The sequence below is a fragment of the Schistocerca nitens genome, chromosome 3, assembly GCF_023898315.1.
Source record: "Schistocerca nitens isolate TAMUIC-IGC-003100 chromosome 3, iqSchNite1.1, whole genome shotgun sequence".
In the NCBI taxonomy this organism is placed as follows: domain Eukaryota; kingdom Metazoa; phylum Arthropoda; class Insecta; order Orthoptera; family Acrididae; genus Schistocerca; species Schistocerca nitens.
Window position 1 is genome coordinate 551,746,419 of NC_064616.1, and position 24,428 is coordinate 551,770,846.

General features: G+C 42.0%; 1 protein-coding gene across 4 annotated transcripts in view; it reads left to right on the forward strand.

The window, feature by feature from the left end:
- LOC126248455 (thrombospondin type-1 domain-containing protein 7A-like) overlaps nucleotides 1–24,428 on the forward strand; it is a 1,193,762-nt gene that overhangs the window by 1,061,504 nt on the left and 107,830 nt on the right. For all 4 annotated transcript variants that reach the window (XM_049949448.1, XM_049949449.1, XM_049949450.1 and 1 more), the window contains one exon: nucleotides 22,196–22,349. In XM_049949448.1, coding sequence (XP_049805405.1) covers nucleotides 22,196–22,349 — 154 coding nt within the window. The remainder of the gene's footprint in view (nucleotides 1–22,195; nucleotides 22,350–24,428) is intronic.

A 24,428-nucleotide genomic window follows, 5' to 3' on the forward strand; every position in this document is an offset into this window, starting at 1 on the left:
TCTTCACAGGCTATGTTAATACGACTTGAATGGATTTGATGCAATAACTGTTAGCTATCACTAAATGATCAATAACGTGAAGAATACGCATATTCCCAGAAGACTAGGAAAACGTAATACAATATCTGAACAAAAGTATCTGGACACTCTGTGTAATGCGTAATTGACCACTGGATGTCACAAGAGTAAGACCCACCAGTATATAAGGAGGTGGAGAGTATTGCGGTAGGCCGTGCGGTTCTAGGCGCTGCAGTCTGGAACCGCGAGACCGCTACGGTCGCAGGTTCGAATCCTGCCTCGGGCATGGATGCGTGTGATGTCCTTAGGTTAGTTAGGTTTAACTAGTTCTAAGTTCTAGGGGCCTAATGACCCCATAAGTTGAGCCCCATAGTGCTCAGAGCCATTTGAACCATTTGAAGTATTGCGGTAGCTCGCCAGCGCGGCGTGCTATACAGGAAGAAAGCCGACCGCTCCGCTTGCTGTCCGCACCCAGGCACACGGGCAGTGTAGACGCCGACCAGCACCGACCAAAGGCAGTGCTGCCACCACCACCTCCGCTCTAAGAAACGACAGAAGAAGGCGCCTGCGTGCCAGAAAGCGTACTAGGGGCGGCACACGTGATGAGAGGGAGTCGATCCTCCGAAGAGGCCAACACAACGGAAGACAGCAGTAGCTGAATCGCTCCGACCGCCATACACGTCGATGATGCACCCAGTCGCTCCACAGGAGCTGCTGTGGCCAACGACGACCTGACTGCCCTTGTCGCCTCGCTGTCTGCAGTCCTTGACAAGGTGCCACATCTTGCCGAGACGCTGCGGAAAGTCTCTGAGTTAGTGATGTCGGCTGCCAAGGCAGCCGAGCCAGCTGCACCATAACTTGCACAATGAACCCTCTATCAACGCCGTCTGGCCCTGGAGGGGCAATGCCAAACCAACCGGTGCCAATTACCGACTTATAACCACAAATTCAAGCTTGGAATCACAACTGTCTGTGAAGGGAAATGTATTGACACAATAAGAAGTAAAGTTTTAGAGAACAACAATTAGTTGATTATGGAGGAATAGTACAACTGTGCGGGCACTCCATTGTCACCACTACGTGAATTTAGCAGCAGCAGAATTGGTCTCCATCTGCAATGTACCTGTTTTGTCAGTAGAGAAGCAGTAACAAAAGAAATGGTTCAAATGGCTCTGAGCGCTATGGGACTTAACATCTGAGGTCATCACCCCCTAGAACTTAGAAATACTTAAACCTAACTAACCTAAGGACATCACAAACATCCATGCCCGATGCAGGATTCGAACCTGCGACCGTAGCGGTCGCGCGGTTCCAGAGAAGCAGTAACAGCAGAATGGGTTGGGCAGGAGACTTCGAATGTGGACTAATCATTGGATGTCACCTGTGGAACGAATCCATCAGGGACATTTCAGCCATTCTAAATCTACTGAAGTCGTGTTGGTGATGTGACTGTGAAGTGGGAACGTGAAAGAAAAATCGCAGTTAAACCAATACCAAACAGACCTCAAGAGCTGGTGAACAGAGACCACCGAGCATTGCGGAAGGTAACTGTAAAAAATCGCATGATATCATCCGAAGGAATCGCTCGTGAGTTCTAGAGTGCTATCAGTAGACCAGCTAGCAATGTAATTAGTGAGTTAAGAAGAATGGGGTACAACGGGCGAGCAAGTTCTCACAAGCCAAACATTCCTATAGTAAATGCTAAGCGAAAGTTGAGGAGATGTAAAGAGCAACGTCACTGGACAGTGGATGACTGGAAATCTACATCTACGTATATACTCCGGTAGCCACGAAGTGGTGTGTGGCGGAGGGCACAATTCTCGCCAAAGTCGTATTATCCCCCAAATGAGTGGTTTGGTGTGATGAAGCTCCCTTTATCTTGGAAAATCATAAATTCGGTAGGATATAAACACATTATACAGCATTGTGTATTGCGTACAATAGAGGAACAGTTCAAAGGTGATGATTATGTCAGCATGACAATGCACCTGTCATAAAGAAGCATCTGTGAGGAACTTGTTTGTGGACGATGACAATCTCGAAATTAAATGGCGTGCCCAGAGTCCCGACCTGATTCGAATGGCACACCTTTGGTGTAAGTTATAATGTTAATTTCTCTCTGGACCCCAGCGTCTAACATCATTATCTTCTCTGGTTTTGCCTATTAGTGAGGAACGGGCTGCCATTCCTCCATAGACATTCAGATTCCACATTGAAAGTTCCCCCAGAAGAGTTCAAGCCGTCGTGAAAGGGAATGGTTCACACACCTCATATTAATGTCCACTGATAGATGTCCGGATACTTTTGATCAGCTTCGATGGGTACTGAAAAAAGACCAATGTCCAACACTATAAGAGGTTATTACAATAGCAGTTCCATCCTACAGTACTACCCCTTTACCAGGATTTAAGGTTTGACTATGATCGTGTATTCATGAAAAGTAAACTGACTGTAATTCGTCTCCTTAAGAGTTAAATAGAAAGTAAAACTGTGGGCATGAAATTAAATACGGGTGCCAGCCTAATCGGTCAAAAGTAATTTCAAGGAAATATGCTGCAAACGAAGTAAACTAACAACTGTACAGAACTTTAGTTTCATTAGAAATCTGTTTATTCAATCGGACACAAAAACAAGAACACACCGTAGTATGTATTAGCAAAGTAACTAGCCATTCGCAACAGAGATAAATGTTTGAGTGTATTGCCAATAAACTACTTCACGGTAAAGTACACTGTCAGCTACAGTGCATAAAGGTTAAAGCTAGTTACAATGCACCACTTAATAGCAAAAAATTACAGATAATTTGGACATGAGGTGGCTCTAAAACTTCACTATTGATGAAATAGTTACCAAGCTGTTATACTAACTAATGTGAAAACTATTCGTTTTCTTGGGATGCGTATGAGCCTTTGCATTATATCGAACAACAGCTACCTATGGGGACCCTGAATATGTTATGTTTTACTCAGTTACTACCATATATATCTTCAAGAGCACAGCCGGCCGAAGTGGCCGTGCGGTTAAAGGCGCTGCAGTCTGGAACCGCAAGACCGCTACGGTCGCAGGTTCGAATCCTGCCTCGGGCATGGATGTTTGTGATGTCCTTAGGTTAGTTAGGTTTAACTAGTTCTAAGTTCTAGGGGACTAATGACCTCAGCAGTTGAGTCCCATAGTGCTCAGAGCCATTTGAACCATTTGAACCATTCAAGAGCACAAACGTTTCTGGAGTAATTGTGACTCAGGAACTGTTCTGTCTACTGACTAGGTTTTGGACTAAAGCTTCTAATGTGACACAGCAACAATACACGCATAAACACAAATATACGAATGGAAATACTATTAGTAAAGAACATAGGTGTAGGCCTCTTAACTGTTATGGCCTACACTTGTTTTCTGTAATTACTGTTCTAATTTGCAAAATTTAAGTACTATGCAATGATTTTAACAATAATTGAAATAAGCCACTTCGATTACTCTTACTGTACTTCTACCTAGGCAGTTTGATAAGCACGTGGAACACTTCATACAACCAACCAATTAAGAAAATTATTACTCCACGAAATTTAGCAACAATTTTAAACAACATTGATTATAGAGTTCATCAGTTGTGAAAAAAATCTCGGAATATCTCAGTAGTAGGAAAAAGACCGTATCAAGATAAATTAACAACGATAAATCAGTGTCCACGACACGAAGTTAAACCTGGAAGGCTTATTATTTGAAATTTTGATAAACTTACGGTCATACATTTAAATACAAAAATAATATCTACTTTGCCTGAAAGTAGTTGCAGTGGCGCTCTTCTGTGGCATGAGAACAAAGCCGCATTAAGCGATAATGACTCTTGATGTAATATGCTCTGTAAAAATCTTCTTGGCGTCGGAGTCTCATGTTTCACAGTAAACCAATAAATGCCATGATATGACGGCAAATTACTATCTAGATGCGAGGCATTTTTCTTCCGCATTTACTACAATATTATGCGCTCTACATAAACTGCCTGTTTTGACCCGATCGGCGGTTGCGAGTTGAAACCGCTTTAGTGAGGCACGCTTCGCCCTTCTCTTCTAATAAAAGGAAAGGTCAACAACAGGCACTCACCCAGGACTCTAACTTGACTATGAATTTACCGCCGACGCTCTCCACATCGTCTGTGCTCAGACCTAAATTTTCGTACTCCTAATTTGTCTTTCATCGGCTAGCTTTCTTTGCAATTTTATTAATTAAAATATTCAAATTTGTCTTGTATTACTTAATTTGGAACATTAAAATAGCTTTCGTAGTCTTGTCATCGAATGTCAAAGAAGGGAGAGTATGATTTAACGTCATGTCGACAGTGAGATCGTTAGAGACGTATGGGTTCGCACCTCTTTGCAAAATCTATATTACTGAGCGAGTATCCTGGAACCCGGTACTAGTTGCAGGTTGCGTATTCAATGCTTTCTATGGGCAAAAAAATTTATTTTCAGTATTTCGTGTAGTTATTGACAAGATTTAAAAATTTTAAATTTTGTCATTATCTACTCATAAACAGGTATAATCTGATGTTAAAAGTTCAACACTACAATACAAAGATTACATTTAGAAACTGTGCGTTTTTCTTGAGGCAGCGTAGCCGAGGGCACGCAAATACCAGTACTTTATTCAGCCGGTATATGACAATGAGAGCACTTAGCGACTCCCAAAAAACTTTATACATAGTTTCAAACCTTTACGAAACATTTTCTCGCTGACACTCTCCACAAAATGATGTGAGGAAAAAAGTTTGTCGCTTGCTACATTTTCGCTGTTCATGTGGTAAAACTTCAGCATGAGACATGAGTGGAATTGCGCTTTACCAAAACTACGGTTCGAAAGCTTTCGTGAGACTACGTAAATTACGTAGTAAATCGTAGGATTACTGGTAGTGTTGGTAGAACTGGTAGAGAAAGAAACATAAGTGAATGAGTAAGAGAGAAATTGGGAGGCGAAGATTTCTGTTCGGGTTTTTTTTTTTTTTTTCATACATAACTAGCGGGGGAACCCATCTTCGCTCAGGGAGTTGATATGAGATTGTGTGGTAGTTGGAATAAAAGGACAAACTTTAAAGTATAAGAGGTGAAACATTTTTGTTGAAAACACTAACTATTTACAATACTTGTTAAAATGTAACAGGTAAAAATTTCTCTTGAAAACATATACTACTATTTACAATACCTGTTTATAAACAACATTTTTCCTCGGGCATGGAAGTGTGTGATGTCCTTAGGTTAGTTAGATTTAATTAGTTCTAAGTTCTAGGCGACTGATGACCTCAGAAGTTAAGTCGCATAGTGCTCAAAGCATTTGAACCAAACAACATTTTTCATTTTATTATCCAGGCTGTATATGTACAAATTTTTCGAATTCCCTTCTCGAGAGCAAGCTACGTATAGTTGACCGTGGGAGAAGCAGGAGTCGTTGAGGTTGATGCTGCAACATTTTAAAGTTTGTCCTTGTGCCTTGTTAACTGAAAAAGAGTGGCCAATTTGATTGCAAATTGCAGTCTTTTAAATTGGAATGGCAGTTCAGAAGAGATCAGCGGTATTCTGGGGATACGTAATGTATGTAACAAACGGTGAGTGTTGTCGCGATTACCACTGAGCTGCCGAGGCGGGAGAATGTGATTGTATGTTTCATTGTCTCTGATCACTAAGCGGTTAAGCATGGAACTCCTTGGAAGCGAATTTTTTGTTTGTTTCTACGCTAGTTTCAGATTGGATTTGTTTCAGAGTAAAATAATATCCGTCCTCGCCGTGCAGAAATATTAATGAGTATTGGAGGGCATTATCTGAACGGTAGGCCTCAGCAATGTGTTGTAGTCCTTCTCTTCTCCGCTGTACAGTTATGTCATGACTTGTGTTTTCACTGTCCACAATTACGATGGCGACTTCGTCTATATGAGGTGCATCAAATCGACGTTCTTGTTCTCCCGGTGGTCTTTTGTCGGCTCGAATTATAACTTTATAGTCATCAGAAATCATTTGGTCTAGTGCTGTTTTGAATATGTGAATCAGTTGATTGTATTTGTGTACGATGCTCTGTACATCTTGGACTACCTCTCGTCTCAATCCACTGATATTTGTGCATCGCTGATCAATTTCTGTTTCTTCGTTTTCGATGAAATATAAGGGGCGTTCAAAAAGAAACGAGCCAGAGGCATAATTACAGAAACCAATACATGTATGTTAGAAGTACTGACGCTGGTTGTCTAGACACTTGTCCCACTGTGACACAAGGAGGTGAATAGCTGTCTCGTAAAATTCCCGGGGCTGCGATGTTAACGAGTTCTGCACGTACAGCTGGACGTCGTCGTCCGAGGTGAACCGTTTGCCCCTATGGTCACGTTCTTCTTTGACCAAGATGGCCCCCTTCAGATTCACTTCCTGCAGCACGGGACGACAGTGGATGCCCAGCGTTACTTGCAAATCTTAACCACCCATCACCAAGCGATCAAATCAAAACGACCAGGCAATCTCACCCGTGGGGTCATTCTGCTCAACGACAATGCAAAGCCTCATACGGCCAACACAGTCGTGGCACCCCTGCAGAAATTCAAATGGGAGGTTCTCGGCCACCCTCCATACAGTCCGGACCTCTCTCCCTGTGATTACGCTAGTTTTGGTCCCCTTAAAAAGGCTCTGAGGGGCAAACGATTCATATCGGACGACGACGTCCAGCTGTACCTGCGGAACTGGTTAACATCGCAGCCCCGGTAATTTTATAAGACGAGCAGCTCTTACACTCGAGCACATTCTAATATCGTCTAGGCTTGGACATAATCGTGTAGAGTTTGAACTGGCTCTTTCGATTTCTGTAGTTTCCAAATCGCCTACTACTTCATTTATGAGAGATGATTTTTGCCTTGGTTGCGACCTGACTTCCTGAGATAAATGCTTAATTTCGCTCTCTATGTTCTGTTTAAATTGGGAGAGCTCCTCGGTCAATGCCTTATTTAGTGTAATTTCCGTCTTTAGCATCTGCGTTATTTCTACTTGTTTCACGCGCCTCTGCAACTTCTTTAATGCTCATCTACCTATCTTTGTCTTCTCTAATGTTTCAATAGCAATCCGCTTTGCACCCCGCGCTAGTAATCGCGCCTCGCTCGCGGTTCTTCTGCCCTCCGCAGTCTCTCGTTCTATTTTTGTTCGGAGCGTCCCTACCTAATTTTTCACTTCCCTCGTCTCATATTTTATTGACTGAATTTCGACACTAACGTTTTGACGTTTACTTCCCATTTCGGCACTAACGTTTTGAATTTTACTTCCCATTTCAGAGCTGACCTTCTGCATTTCAGCACTAACGTTCTGGATTTTGCTTCCCATTTCAGAGCGTATTTCAGCATTCCCCTTTTTTATTTGCTCTCCCAGTTCAGCGCTGACCTTTTGAACTTTATTTCCCATTTCTGAGCTGAGCTTCTGAATATTACTCCTCAGTTCTTTTAGGTATGCAAGGATGTCCAACACACCTGTGCTCTCTAGATCTTCTCTCCTATTGCGACTTTATCTTCCTCTACTCTTAGGAGATCTTCTCCCCTTTTCCTTTTCCATTTCTTGGTATTCAAGGAAGCCATCATTGCGCGCTCCTGGTATGCTGCCTCGTGACGATGTCACTGACGGCGATCTACCACGATTCTTAGTTGCTCTGCATTCACTTGGACTCCCTGCATTATATGCCCGTATCTTTAGGATTGCTTCAGTATGTCACTGTTCCCCATCTTCGCTATCAGATTGCCCACCACGGGCTTGACTGTGTCTATCATCCTCAAAAAATTCCCTTGGATCAGTATTCTCCTCACCTGTGCCTTGTGCTGCTAACATAGCTAACTCTCATCCCATAGGCTCTCTTGACTACCCCGTGTATCTGCCATTTCTATATTGTTACAACTCATGCTCTGTTGTGCTACTAAGTGCGCTTTCACCCTAGTTAACATGCACCACTATGGTGGTGTGGAACCTCAGTGGAAATAAACTTACGTAATCACAGCTGTTTAGCTTTTATAGCCTTTATAAGCCGAAGCAATTTGCGATATCACCGTATGTACTGCGTCCGATGCGTCGAAGTGATGCACTGCGGTTAAAGGCGCTGCAGTCTGGAACCGCAAGACCGCTACGGTCGCAGGTTCGAATCCTGCCTCGGGCATGGTTGTTTGTGATGTCCTTAGGTTAGTTAGGTTTAACTAGTTCTAAGTTCTAGGGGACTAATGACCTCAGCAGTTGAGTCCCATAGTGCTCAGAGCCATTTTTTAACATGCACTGTTCCCCGATAACAATTCTCTCTTAAAATACACTCAGTTTACAATACTCACATTCATTATGTAACGGCACGTAAGATAAATACCTACAACAAAGAAGCTTATCTAATGGTAATGTCGTGAACGAGCAGTGTCGTTACAATACAACAAAATACACTGACACATCACATAACTTAAATCAATAAATTGCAGCCAGTAAGCTGAAGCGCAACGCCTCTGAAAAGAAACAATAAAATACACAAAGATTATTTTTAATTTTATCGTGTGAATTTACCACTGCAAACTATACACACAAGCTGGTGATCACTATCAATAATACCTAAACATTATAAATGGGAATTTTTTTTTTAAATTTCTGAGGTTTCAAACCACTTTATGACTACTATCAGAAGACTCTAAGTAGGATCCTGGCAGGGTCACCATATCCAAGATGCTACTCCAGGCGGGTGTAAAATGAATGTGCGCAATGGAAAATAATAAACGCTAAAATGAAGATTTGGCCCTGTCTGACTACCCCCTGAAGCAGATCTTAGGATCTCTTGATTCTATAAATTACAATATAAACATAAATGAATGATGAAGGCAACTAATCCTACTAAATGATAAACATTGCTCCTGCTTATATATTTATTGTACATTAAAAAAACCTTTATATTACAAAGTTTACATTTCCTAAGTAAAATTACTAATCAATTGCCCAACTCTGCCCCTTATTATGACTGCACGATCTAATATCAATAACGCGAAATGACTGACATCATCCACGTACCAAACACTAGAAGACATTACTATCAAAGATGATCTATGGTGGTGTGGAACCTCAGTGGAAATAAACTTACGTAATCACAGCTGTTTAGCTTTTATAGCCTTTATAAGCCGAAGCAATTTGCGATATCACCGTATGTACTGCGTCCGATGCGTCGAAGTGATGGTTCTCGTACTCGTCTGCGACGATGGAAGAACTCCAGCAACAAATAAACTCTTTCAAACACTGCGACGCCAGAAGGCGGTCCTCCGACTAATATACTCTAATACTGTTTTCTCCACTCTGTCTTCAGCCACAAGGACGGAGTTCAGATAACGTCTCAACGGAAGTATAGGCAGAAGAAGTGCTCTCAATTACTGAACGCTGTGTACTCAACAACGACATCCAACCAGGATGTGAATTCAAGAATAGTATAGGTTCGGAACAGTACAGTGCCTAACTGTTCTAACTATAAACTCTCTTGAGAGCAAAGAGAGCAACTCCGTCTGTATCAACAAAGTTGATATCGAGCGACCGTCACACACGGGCGCTCACAACGGAAGACCTCGTCTCTCCACTGCTGGCTTCCCAGCAAGGCTCAGCTCCCCACTAACGTAATTCCGAAGACGAATCATATTCCCGAAGCCACTGAATATTCTCCCTCTCTACAGATTCTTCCGAACGCCGACCAACCATATTTTAGTCTTTAGTCGCCCAGCGCGGAAAGTTTGCGAGGAAAAACCTATACTCGTACAATGGTACGCTTCTGAATAAAAATCCGTGGAAATAACCCAGCCTACGTGGTTTCCGAGGTGCCGCTTCTTTGTTCCTCTCACCTGCGTCCAAAATTTGCAGATTTCGGAAGTATTATCGGTTATCCTTTCGGCCCTAATACAATAGCGGCCGCCCGTCACCCTATTGTGCTCCAGAGCTCAGATGCTACGACGTCAGTCTAGCTACTTCCTGTATTTAAGCAGGATCAACACCTGCGCGGGCCATCCACCCAGAGTTTGAGTTCTGCCTGCCATTTCATTTCCACTGTCGTTCCAACCTCTACTAGTATGATAATAAAGACACTTCGTCACCTTTCATGCAATAAGCGTTACCAGTTATTTACAAGGAGTACGTGACAATGTTAGTCTCCTTTAAACATTCTTTAAATATTCCTTTAAATATTGATATATACACTACTGGCCATTAAAATTGCTACACAAAGAAGAAATGCAGATGATTAACGGGTATTCATTGGACAAATATATTATACTAGAACTGACATGTTATTACATTTTCACGCAATTTGGGTGCACAGATCCTGAGAAATCAGTACCCAGAACAACCACCTCTGGCCGTAATAACGGCCTTGATACGGCTGGGCATTGAGTCAAACAGAGCTTGCATGGCGTGTACAGGTACAGCTGCCCATGCAGCTTCAATTATGATACCACGGTTCATCAAGAGTAGTGACTGGCGTATTGTGACGAACCAGTTGCTCGCCCACCTTTGACCAGATGTTTTCAATTGGTGACAGATCTCGAGAATGTTCTGGCCAGGGCAGCAGTCGAACATTTTCTGTATCCAGAAAGGCCCGTACAGGACCTGCAACATGCGGTCGTGCATTATCCTGCTGAAATGTAGAGTTTCGCAGGGATCGAATGAAGGGTAGAGCCACGGGTCGTAACACATCTGAAATGTAACGTCCACTGTTCAAAGTGCCGTCAATGCGAACAAGAGGTGACCGACACGTGTACCCAATGGCACCCCATACCATCACGCCAGGTGATATGCCAGTATGGCGTTGACGAATACACGCTTTCAATGTGCGTTCACCGAGATGTCGCCAAACACGGATGCGAACATCATGATGCTGTAAACAGAACCTGGATTCATCCGAAAAAATGACGTTTTGCCATTCGTGCACCCAGGTTCGTGGTTGAGTGCTCCATCGCAGGCGCTCCTGTCTGTGATGCAGCGTCAAGGGTAACCGAAGCCATGGTCTCCGAGCTGGTAGTCCATGCTGCTGCAAACGTCGTCGAACTGTTCGTGCAGATGGTTGTTGTCTTGCAAACGTCCCCATCTGTTGACTCAGGGATTGAGACGTGGCTGCACGATCCGTTACAGCCATGCGGATAAGATGCCTGCCATCTGGACTGCTAGTGATACGAGGCCGTTGGGATCCAGCACGGCGTTCCGTATTACCCTCCTGAACCCACCGATTCCATATTCTGCTAACAGTCATTGGATCTCGACCAACGCGAGCAGCAATGTCACGATACGATAAACCGCAATCGCGATAGGCTACAATCCGACCTTTATCATAGTCGGAAACGTGATGGTACGCATTTCTGCTCCTTACACGAGGCATCACAACAACGTTTCACCAGGCAACGCCGGTCAACTGCTGTTTGTGTATGAGGAATCGGTTGGAAACTTTCCTCATGTCAGCACGTTGTAGGTGTCGCCACCGGCGCCAACCTTGTGTGAATGTTCTGAAAAGCTAATCATTTGCATATCACAGCATCTTCTTCCTGTCGGTTAATTTCGCGTCTGTATCACGTCATCATCGTGGTGTAGCAATTTTAATGGCCAGTAGTGTACGATGTACAACCTATCAAATGATACCTAATTGTGGTTGTAGTTCACGGCAAAGTATGTGGATGAGTGCTTGTAAGGTGCGAAATTATCGCCACCTTACAATGAGACAGCCATTCACCGCCTTGCGTTATAGTGGGACAAGTGTCTCAACAGCCACGGTCAATACTACCAACATACAGGTACTGGTTTCTGTAATCACGCCTCCGGCTCGTTTCTTTTTGAACGCCCCTTATATATTTGCAGAAATTTATGGTCTTTGTTGGTAGTGGTAATAATGATTCCATGTTGTGGTAGATTTGGCCTTGTATGGAAAATATATAATCGATTTCACCTCTGTCTGTGTTGATCGAAGTGACAACGAAAGAAATGATTTGGAAGCAGCCGTTTACGCTTTTATATTTTGAAGGAAGTGTTTTGATTTTTGAGTTTCACCCTTCATGTAATGTAAAAAATTTTGTGTTTGTTATATTTTTTCATCGGGTCGTGGCGGAATGCTTCATTTCTTAGGCTGCACCGTTTACTTGACCTCGCCGGCGCTTCTTGTACGGTGATATTTTCATGGCTGGTTTATTATAAGATTGTGACACAATTCTTGATTTTTCAATCCGTTCATGTAGTTGTTTTTCGGTTTTTCTGCTTCTCACGGTGCTCATTGTTGTTCGTTGGGAACTTAAAAATGCTTCGCGCTTTTCGTCTGTTTCGCTTTTTCTCTGTGCTTTATGTTTTTGCCGTTTTGCTTCAGAACTGGCATGATATCCTACTCTTTACGTTTGTGCATTGTCTACAATATACATAAAAACAGCTTTTCATTAACAAATAAGCTAAGTACACTTTCCGCACATTTCAGAATACATTTTCGATTAACATTCAGTCACTATATCATTTTGAGTACTCACACTGCGCTGTTTGTTTTTATTCGCTCACTGCACTACTTTTTCGGTTCCTCTATTCGTCACTAATAATAAACTGATGTTCCAGCCGACGTCTGGTCTTGCTTCATATACTCCTACCAATGGGTAGCTCCAGCAGTGGCGAATTACAGAAGATACAAAAAAAGCCTTCGAATGGTTCACATTGAACCCAAAAATATTCTACAACATTCGAGAGCGTTCTGGAATGTTCCACAATGATATGGAATGTTCTTGGATGTTCCCGAACATTCTGGAATGTTCCAGAACGTTCCAGACTATTCCCGAACATTCCAGAACACCTCGGATCATTGTGGAACATTCCGGAAATATTCTGGAATGTTGTGGAATGATCTTGAATACTCTCGAATGTTGTAGAATATTTTCGAATACTCTATAAATTTCTATAGGGCGAAACCTCACAGCCCTTAGATATTCAAAAGCACGTCCTTCAGGAAAAACGAGTACTTTCTTCACGTATGGGGGGTAGACGGCTACCACGCCATGCAACTCTCTTGATCGTACCGGGACTCGTTTATGAGTTTTAGCGCACGCATATTGTACACTTACTTTAATAACATATATTGATTAGAACAATGCATTATTCAGTGTTAAGTTATTGTGTCTTTTATATCGTCACAGAAAATAAATTGTATTTTATAAGCAATGAAAATTAGTTATCGCGTAACTGCTGCACTTTTACGTAACCAAAGCAATTACTTTTGATCTAGTACAGTTTACTTGCACAAACATAGAAAATATATATAATTATTGTTGTTAGTCTCTACTCAATAAAACGCGTTTCATCATGATCTAAGGCAAGAGTTTCCTGTTATTACTGATGAATGCGAAAGTTGTTTATGAATAACACAAGCATGTTTTGTACAAGTTCGACGAAGTATTGACGCGATATTTGATTTATTTTTGTTTCGCGTATCTTCTTTATTTTACTTTTTTGTTGGGGAAATTGCGTTTACCAGTGCTATGTGATAAATATTTATTGTTTTCTTTATTTTTACTACAGGACATATGACGTCATGTATACTGAGATGAGTGAGAAATTAGCTTTTGTTTAAAATGGAGCGCAAATTACCCAGGCTATATTCATACAGTGCTTCACAATAAGAGCACTTAGCGACTTCCAACAAACTTTAAGAATTTTCAAACCTTCTCTAAAACACTTCTGGCTTATTTGCTGAACGTCAAATATATAAAACAATAACTCATTTGTAAAGTAACTGGAAGTTGAAGCTGTTTTAAATATGCGACTTCGATTCAGTTTCGAACTGTTGGTTTACTGGTTGAAGCTATCAATTCCTGCTCTCATCTATTCCGGAAAACCCGCACATCTTGTTATCTCCTTGACAAGTATATGTGATCATTGTTCATCAGACCTGTTCTGAGAACTATGGATCACATGAAATGAGACTGTATGGTTCGGATGGATGGATCACTCTGCATGTATTGGAGTAATATCACATCTTACTGAATTTCTTGATGAGGAGAGGTACTCGTAATTTAAAGGTTTGAGCTCCACAAGCTGTTTTACGTTCTTTGGGTATTATCTGTCACTAGCTGAGAAATCTGTTGTTGCCCAGGGATTTATTTGCCCCAATATTCTATTCGTCTATGTCATCCTCCCTCCTCTCTCTGCCACTTCATCCTCTCTCCTCTCTCAGTACAACCCCTCCTCTCCCCCTCTCATCCATCTCCTTCCTCCTCTCTCTATCTCCTCCTCCCCTGCTTCTCTCTCTCCATCTCCTCCAGCCCACAGCCCCTCCAAGTGATAAGTAATATCTGTAGCAAATAAGCTCAAGTCGATCAAGGGTCTTGGAGGGAGATATTCAACAAATGCGAAGCTGACATTTATTTCACACATACACTGATAAGCCAAAACATTATGACAACTGCCCATCGCAACGTTGGATGCCGGCTGGTGGCGTTGCGGGCAATTGACGCGGTAGCTAAAGTATGTAAGCGGAGCAGACACGGAGGGGGATCACCCTAGCGAAGATATGTGCTGCAAATATGGATATCCATTGTGATAAGCGACTTTGACAAAGGGCAGATTATTTTTACACAGAGCCTGTGAACAAATATCTCCAAAACGGCGAAGCTTGTCAACTGTTCTCGTGCCACTCTCGTCAGCATCTATGAAAAGTGGTAGAAGGACAGTGAAACTATCACTAGGCACTAAATCATTGGACGTCCACGGCTCTTCATAGAACGTGGGTTTCGGAGGCTTGTCTGCTCTGTAAAGTAGGATCTGTGGCATCTCTGCCGAAAGAGCACAATGCTGGTGCACGCACAAGTGTTTGGGAACACACCATCCATCGTACATTGTTGAACATGGAGCTCCACAGCAGACCACCCCTACATGTTTACGTATTGACCCAACGGCATCGTGTATTACAACTGCAGTGGACACGGAACCATCTCCTGAACTGTGTGGCATACACTGATCTAATTTTTCAGGTACGTTCAATGGTATATGTGCGTACTCTCAGCGACATTAAGTTGCAGCTAATAAATTAAAACGACATGCCTGATAAGGCAGTTTTACTGTATGAACAGCGAAAAATTTAGTAAGCGATAAACTTATTTCCTTTCATCATTTTGTGGGAGGGGTGTCATCGAGAGAAAGTTATATAAAGGCCTGAAATTATGTGTAAAGTTTGTTGCAAGTCACTAAGTATTCTGATTCTCGAATATTCAAATGCGGGTGAATGCCTAAGGGACCAAACTGCTGAGGTCATCGGTCCCTAGACTTACACACTACTTACGCTAACTTAAACTAACTTATGCTAAGAACAACACACACAACCATGCCCGACGGACGACTCGAACCTCCGGCGGGAGGGGCCACGCAATCCGTGCATGGCGCCTCAAACCCCTCGGCCACTCCGTGTGGCATTCTCAAATACTGGTTGAATATGGTATGAGTATTTGCGCACAGTGCGTTAAAATTGACCCCCATCCCACCACTTCGAGTTGTAGGTGGTTCATACCCCTACAGTGCTCTTTCCAGATAGCAAGTGACATGTATACCAAGAATTGTCGAAATCAATCTAGCATTGCAGTGCAGCGCAGCCTACACATCAGGAGCTGGAAAACCGCTTCTTGACCCTTATTTGTAGGCTGTCCTGCAAAGCAGGCACACCCGTACAACACCCACACAACACACTTTTCATGCCAGATCCAGTCAGACTTTCACATTCATAAACAGAAACATACACTCTGCTTTAGACATATACTAGACATTTACCCATGTCTTTAATTGTCTGTCGGTTCAACTAATTTGCTGCGCAGATCTCCTCTTCCCCCAACACTTCGTCCACCTCTTCCCCCCTTAATACTGCTCATTTTGTTAGAATTGTTCGAGGAGACTAAGTATATTAAAAAAACTTGTCACAATGTCCATAAAAATAGGAAACGAAATAATTACCGTGCAGCGACTCTGAGCTAACTTCTGACTAACTTGCATACGAGGGTTGGGACTTAAATAGTGGCAACTATTTATTTACAGCTCGTACAAAATAGATACGTGTTTCAAAGTTTTACTGGTCTTCGAAGTAGTCACCAACATTGTGCACAACCCGTTGCCAGCGATGTGGAAGTCGTAGGATACTCTTAGCAGTTGTGTTGACAGTTCGAGCAGCGCAGTCTATTGCCCGACGAATTTGTAGAAGTTCTGAAGCGAATGCCGTGAAGTCTTTCCTTCAGTTTAGAAATCGAGTTGAACTTACGAGGGCTTAAGTTAGGGGAGTGCAGTAGGTAGTATAGCACTTAGCAGCCCCATCAGTCAAACAAATCAGTAACAGCTTGCACTGTACGTGCTTGAGCATTGTCCTGAAAAATGATGGTCAGGTCCTACAGAAAGTGTCATCACTTCTGTCTCTAAGATGATCGTAGGTTGTGTTCCAAAAATGAACAGCAGCACTGAAGAGGTATCTACAGACGGTGGGCAAAAATAGGGAACATCTCGAGAAATGCAAACTTGAACATAAATGAAGATGCTTGGTTATAAAAGGTTTTCCTCATTGTCTACTAATGACCAGGTGGAAAACTAGCATATCAGTTTGCCAAAGCAGCGCTGCTACAATCTTTGATTTCTAATCAAAATTTCTTTAAAAACGTGTAATATTCATTCGTAAAATTTCAATTGCTTTGAAATATTGGATTATTTTAGAAACTGGGAAGATTGATTAGCACTATTTGAATAGCATCGTCTACAGTTAGAAACTAGCAATAAACATATGACATAAAAATCGATACACCATTGCAGAGACAAACTGTACCTGTTCCCATGTGGCTGGACCTATTAGACGGTACGCGTGTTCGTGCAGTGTGTCAGACTAGTCCACACTAGGTCTATAAAGTAGTTATTCGCTGTTGTCCTCGAACAAATGGTTCAAATGGCTCTGGGCACTATGGGACTTGACATCTCAGGTAATCAGTCCCATATAACTTAGAACTACTTAAACCTAACGAACCTAAGGACATCACACACATCCATGCCCGAGGCAGGATTCGAACCTGCGACCGTAGCAGTCGCGCGCTTCCGGACTGAGTGCCTAGAACCGCACGGCCACCACGGCCGGCTGTCCTCGAACATCAGTAGTATTGCAGAATGGTACCACCCCTAGTTTGGAACTACACTACTGGTCATTAAAATTGCTACACAAACAAGAAATGCAGATGATTAACGGGTATTCATTGGACAAATATATTATACTAGAACTGACATGTGATTACATTTTCACGCAGTTTGGGTGTACAGATCCTGAGAAATCAGTACCCAGAACAACCACCTCTGGTCGTAATAACGGCCTTGATACGCCTGGGCATTGAGTCAAACAGAGCTTGCATGGCGTGTACAGGTACAGCTGCCCATGCAGCTTCAACACGATACCATAGTTCATCAAGAGTAGTGACTGGCGTATTGTGACGAGCCAGTTACTCGGCCACCATTGACCAGACGTTTTCAATTGGTGAGAGATCTCGAGAATGTTCTGGCCAGGGCAGCAGTCGAACATTTTCTGTATCCAGAAAGGCCCGTACAGGACCTGCAATATACCGTCGTGCGTTATCCTGTTGAAATGTAGGGTTTCGCAGGGATCGAATGAAGGGTAGAGCCATGGGTCATAACACATCTGAAATGTAACGTCCACTGTTCAAAGTGCCGTCAATGCCAACAAGAGATGGCCGAGACGTGTAGCCAATGGCACCCCATACCATGACGCAGGGTGATACGCCAGTATGGCGATGACGAATACACGCTTCCAATGTGTGTTCATTGCGATGTCGCCAGACACGGATGCGACCATCATGATGCTGTAAACAGAAACAGGATTCATCCGAAAAAATGACGTTCTGCCATTCGTGCAGCCAAGTTCATCGTTGAGTATACCATCGCAGGCGCTCTTGTCTGTGATGCAGCGTCAAGGGTAACTGCTGCCATGGTCCCCGAGCTGATAGTCCATGCTGCTGCAAACGTCGTCGAACTGTTCGTGCAGATGGTTATTGTGTTGCAAACGTCCCCATCTGTTGACTCAGGGATCGACACGTGGCTGCACGATCCGTTACAGCCATGCGGATAAGATACCTGTCATCTCGACTGCTAGTGATACGAGGCCATTGGGATCCAGCACGGCATTCCGTATTACCCTCCTGAACCCACCGATTCCATATTCTGCTAACAGTTATTGGATCTCGACCAAAGCGAGCAGCAATGTCGCGATACGATAAACCGCAATCGCATTTCTTCTCATTACACGAGGCATCACAACAACATTTCACCAGGAAACGCTGGTCAACTGCTGTTTGTGTATGAGGAATCAGTTGGAAACTTTCCTCATGTCAGCACGTTGTAGGTGTCGCCACCGGCGCCAACCTTGTGTGAATGCTCTGAAGAGCTAATCATTTGCATACCACAGCATCTTCTTCCTGTCGGTTAAATTTCGCGTCTGTAGCACGTCATCTTAGTAATGTAGCAATTTTAATGGCCAGTAGTGTATATTACGAAGTGCGACAGGAATGAAGTACAATATTGCTTTAAAATATTAGAAACGGGAGGAGGTACAAGAAACTTGCGGTGCCGTATAAGGGGCAAAAACATCCACGATGTTCCTTGGTAGATAAGGTCAATTTGATTGATATAATTTTGTTAACGAGCTATAAATTTGGGACAACAACTGAACCTTTAATTTTGTTGTTGTTCCAGGATGAAAAATTGACAACATCAAAAACTGAGCCGGCCGATGTGGACGAGCGATTCTAGGCGCTTCAGTCTGGAACCGCGCGACCGCTATTGTCGCAGGTTCGAATCCTGCCTCGGGCATGGATGTGTGTGATGTCCTTAGGTTAGTTAGGTTTAAGCAGTTCTAAGTTCTAGGGGACTAATAACCTCAGATGTTAAGTCACATAGTGCTCAGAGCCATTTAAACCATTTTGGACCAAAACTGACCTTGCGGGGAAATCATCAACTTGTGAACCTTAGGTCTTGCTGTATCTGTGCCCATCTCCTTCACGTTTGCAATCTTTTTACAGGAGTCAATGAGTGTGTTGGGACCCTTGGTGTTCGCACGTTAATGACTTGGTAGACAATGTTGATAATAGGCCTAATCTCGGCCATTTTGCCGACAATGTAATTATCTACTGGTTTTCCAGCAGAAATGGTCAATATTCAGGGATATGACGAGAACGATCATTCGAAGCAAGAAGTTCGAATAAACATGGGCTCTACAGTGCATATCTGAAAGGCTGTACGTCTTCGCAACTGTGAAACGCATCTCTTCTACTGAATAAGAGGTCATAGTTTTTACAATGAGCATTTTAGAGCCCATGTTCACGAGTCTTTTTTGATCTGAATGACCATTTTTGTCATATCCTTGACCATCCCTTCTAGGACACCCTGCATCAAGGGCGCCCATACAAAAATTTTTAGGGGAAGGCGCGACTAGACCTGAGGGTATGAAGGAATTTTTAATATTTTGGAAGACGAGTTATGACGTGCAAGCAGCCATAAAAAAGCTCCAGTTCCGACCCTGTTAAAACCTACGTAATTCCGAATTTTAAAGCATTTCTAGAAAGAAAAACACCTGGCAACTCTAATTTTACCCTTTCCCTGAGAGAAGGGGGAGAGGGGGATGACGGACTCCTCTTCTCCCCATGTATGGGCGCCCTTCATGTACAATGAATTACTGTCCGACAAAAAATAGATAAACGTTCAGCCTGGACTTGATAAGATTACGTAATGATGCAAAGATCGGAAAATTGCTTCAAATGTTCGGAAATGTAAATTTGTGCACTTCACAAAACGTAAAAACGTAGCATCCAATGAACACAGTATCAGTTAATCACAAATCCTAATGCTGTTCTTGTGGATCAAACAAACCTGTAACCATTTTTGTTGCCATTCATTGTATATGTTTGATATCCCCTGTTTGTCCTGTTTAGCATAGGTTCCACAAACTTGAGCTATATTCTAGAATATGTAGCATGAGTGTTAAAAAAGTACCAGTATTTTTCTTTGTAAATTAATTTCATTTTCATAGTATCATACTAATAAACTGAAGTCTGACACCTGCTTTATCTGTGAATGAGTCTATGTGGTTATTCCACTTCATATCACTACAACTAGAATAAATTATGGTCAGAGTCCACATCTGTCTCTGGAAATATTCTAATCAATATAAGGCCCTCCACTGTCTCCAGGCCTCTTCTACAATTAAGCTTTCTTGCATGATTCTTATACCAAGTGTTAGCAATGATTAAATTATACTTTGTGCACAATTCTATCAGGTTGATTCCTCTTTGATTCCCCCCCCCCCCCCCAATCACTGCACATATTCTCTTACTATTTTTTCTTCTCTTCCTTCTTCAACTGTTAATTTCCAGTCCCCATCACAACTAAATTTTCCTGTCCCTTAAATATCTGAGTAATTTTTGTTCTGTCATAATACATTCTTCGAGTCTCTTCATCATCTGCAGAGTAAGCTGGTATATATACCTGTACTACTGTGGTGGGAATTGACTTCATGTCTATCCTGGCTATGATAATGCATTCACTATGCTGTTCATGATAGCTTACCCCAGTTCTATTTCCCTATTAATTATTAGATCTACTCCTGCATTACCTATATTTGATTTTGTGTTTATAATCTGTACTTATCTGACCACAAATCCTGTTCTTCCTGACATCTCACTTAACTAAGTCTCACTGTACCTAACTTCATCCTATTCACTTTTTAAATTCTTTATCCTAGTGACCAGATTAAGGGATCTAATGTCCCGTGTTCCTACATGTATACTGCTAGTCTTGTTTTACTGATGGTGATATCCTCCTAAGTAGTTCCTGCCCCAAGATTTAAGTGGGGGACTATTTTACCTCCAGAATATTTTACCCAAGAGGATGCCATCATCATTCAGCCACGCAGTAGAGCTGCATGCCCTAGGGGAAAAGAAATCACAGCTGTAGTTTCCTCTTGCTTTCAGCTGTTCCCACTTCTAGTACAAACTATGCCATGTTAGCTAATGTTATAAGGCTAGATTAGTCAATCTTCCAGACTGTTGCCTCTGAAACTATTTAAAAGGCTTCTGTCCCTCTTCAGGAAACACAGGTTAATCTAGCCTCTCCACAGACACTCCTCCCTTGTGGTTGCATCTACTATACAGCTATCTGTATCAGGAGGCAGGCAAGCCACTATACCTAAGCAAGGTCTATGGTCCATAGAGGGGAGATTCTTCACAGATGACCCTATTGTTGATGCAGCATTGACACAGCAGAAATTTATTTCTAAATCAAGGACTATCTGCAGATAATTAGTGCACTATACACAAACTGACAACTTTCAACTGAAGTAATTTAATATAACCTGCACATATTGGAAGAGAAGCTCTGAACTATTTGATAAACCATTGTTCACAAGTCATTATAATCATAATGACTCTGCCATCTTTAGTGAATTTAAGATGGAATGACAAGATAAATATAGTTGAAGAACTTTTTCCAGGATGGCTTTCATTGGGAGCACTTGCAGAAAGTATTTCATTTACAAGTAATCTTAATGAACTTGTTGTCATCTACCTCGTTCTTGAAAACTGTTCAGTTATCTTTAATTTTTACAGAACAAAATTAACTGATAAGAGATAGACTTTCACAAGAGAACTTTGCGATTCCACAGGGATTTTCTCAGTGACACAAAAGATGCCAATACAGAGGTGCTGTGCATCACCAAAAGAATTGCCAAGGGTTACTAAGAAACCAGCTTCTGCATGGAATCAAAGAATGTATTAGTACCTCACATACACACATTTCATAATGTCCATAGTGATAAAGCTAGGGAAATTCTATTCTATACTAAGGTATAGACGCTACTGCCATTCATTTGTTCAATCATCTATGTCATTTTTCTTGTTTTACTGAAAAAAATGATCTGAAATTTATATATTCTGCCTGTACTAAATACATATTTATCATACATCAGTTAATACATTGAAATAATATCCTCTTATTATGCAAGGCTGAAGGCGCTTTTTGCATGCAGTCTTCTGAGGATTTCTTCTGAATAATTAGGTACAGCAGCTGCAACCTCTGTATAATGGAAATGTTGCCTATGTTTCATGATGATGAGTAACACTACTGCAAATTGTTTCCAGGTGTATGAAGGTGACCGTCAATGAAGTTGCAGTGGAAGTGCCTGACATCTACTGTGATCCTGTCAAGCAGCCTGCTGATGTAAATGCCTGCCATGTGGCCTGCCCAGGAGACTGTGTAGTCAGTCCTTGGTCAGACTGGTCAGAATGTGCAAAGGTCAGCATGAGCAGCATTACTATGCATGTTACATAATTTCTGAAATATACAAGCATTTTTTAAGATGTTTGAATTCAGATGACTTCCATTATTTTAAAATTCCCTGTGTCGGAAGCAGCTCTTCTATTGAAAAGGGCATTTTCTAACCTCCTGTATCCAGCTTCTACAAGACTAGAATTTAAAATTTTATTGTTTTACTAACTACTCCATTTAGTTTTTATCACTGAGCATTTTCAATTGTTATCAGTGAAAGTCAGGTGATGATTTAGAAGGGTTTATTTTCTCAGTGGAAAGGTGAGTAATATCCCTGATTTTAGCAGTTAACTGCTAATTTTTAATTCTACAGAGCATAGTGCAAACAAAACGTAATATTAGAAGTAAATTTTCTACACCATGTGAAATTCATGTTACTGTTTACTCCTGTTTCTTACATAATTTATTTCATAACACTGATTCATTATGTCAGTTATGGTAAACTGCACTTCAATATGTAAATCCTTCTGCACATAACATTTGTCTGCAAAAGGTGAATAATTTTTAGCTGCAGAACTGCTATTTTTGTCATTCAGAAGTGTGATGCCAGCACAGTAACATTGTTTCACTGGAGCTAGTAAAGAAGTGACAACACAGTGCCCATTGCAGAAAGAAGGAAGGTTAGAGCTTCTCAAAGTATATCACAATGTCGAAATCATTCCAGTCTGCATTGAGATGAGGTATTCTGGGAAAAATGTGTATTGTCATATTGTTTGTAGATTAATTACTAACACTGATCATTCAGCTCATATCATCAGAGTAATTGATTGTTTTCCCTGCTCTATACTAAATTTTCTGCATTAATTTAAAAAAAATTCATCACATAGCCACCTTATCTCCAATGTTTTTCATCCCTTATGTTGATGACTTCTTATGTTTTTATAAAACAACCACATATGTCCTTTTGAGCCACACTGGACATGTATCCCTGTCTTTAAGTGGCATCTACAACCACACTCTGTAAAACACTGTGCAGTCAATTGCAGCAGATATGTCCTATTGTAATACATATTAGCGTTTCATCCCATTCCATTTGCAAATGGACCTAAGGCAAAATGCATAAATGCCTCTTTGTGCTCAAAATGGTTCAAATTGCTCTGAGCACTACGGGATTTAACATCTGAGGTCATCAGTCCCCTAGAACTTAGAACTGCTTAAACCTAACTAACCTAAGGACGACACACACATCCATGCCCGAGGCAGGATTCGAACCTGCAACCATAGCGGTCGCGTCGTTCCAGACTGAAGCGCCTAGAACCACTCGGCCACTCTGGCCGGCTTCTTTGTGATCAATAATTAGCCTAATCATGTCTTTACAGACCCCATGAAAGTGATTTGTAGGTGGCTGTAATATTCCATTTCTTGAAAGTTTGTAAGTACACTTTTACAAGATAGTTAACATCTATCTTCAAGTGTCTGCTAGTTCAGTTTTTTAGCATTTCAATGGTTCTCTCTCATGGGTCAAACACACATGTAACCATTCATGTTGCCCTTATTTGTAGACACGCAATGTCCCTTGGCATACCTTGGCATGTCTTGACTTCCACGTATTTTCTTTTTAATGGAGAATACTACGAACAAACGGAGGGAGTCGCCATGGGTAGCCCACTCTCACCAGTGGTAGCGAATTTGTACATGGAGAACTTCGAGGAGGAAGCCCTGTCGTCATCCGAATGGAAACCTACTTGCTTTTTCCGTTACGTGGATGACACGTTCGTCATCTGGCCACATGGTATGGATAAACTCCTTGACTTCCTTACACATCTAAACTCCATACACCCCAACATCAAATTCACTATGGAGACTGAAACGGAGGGTAAACTACCTTTCCTTGACGTCTTGGTCAAGAGAAGGCCTGACGGCACCCTAGGGCATGGGGTGTATCGGAGGACAACGCACACTGATCTGTATTTGCACGCAGACAGCTGCCACCACCCTTCACAGAGGAATGGGGTGCTTAAAACTCTAGTACATAGGGCGCACTATCTCTGACGCAGAGAGTCTACCCCAGGAATTGGAACATCTGAGAACTGTATTTCGAAAAAA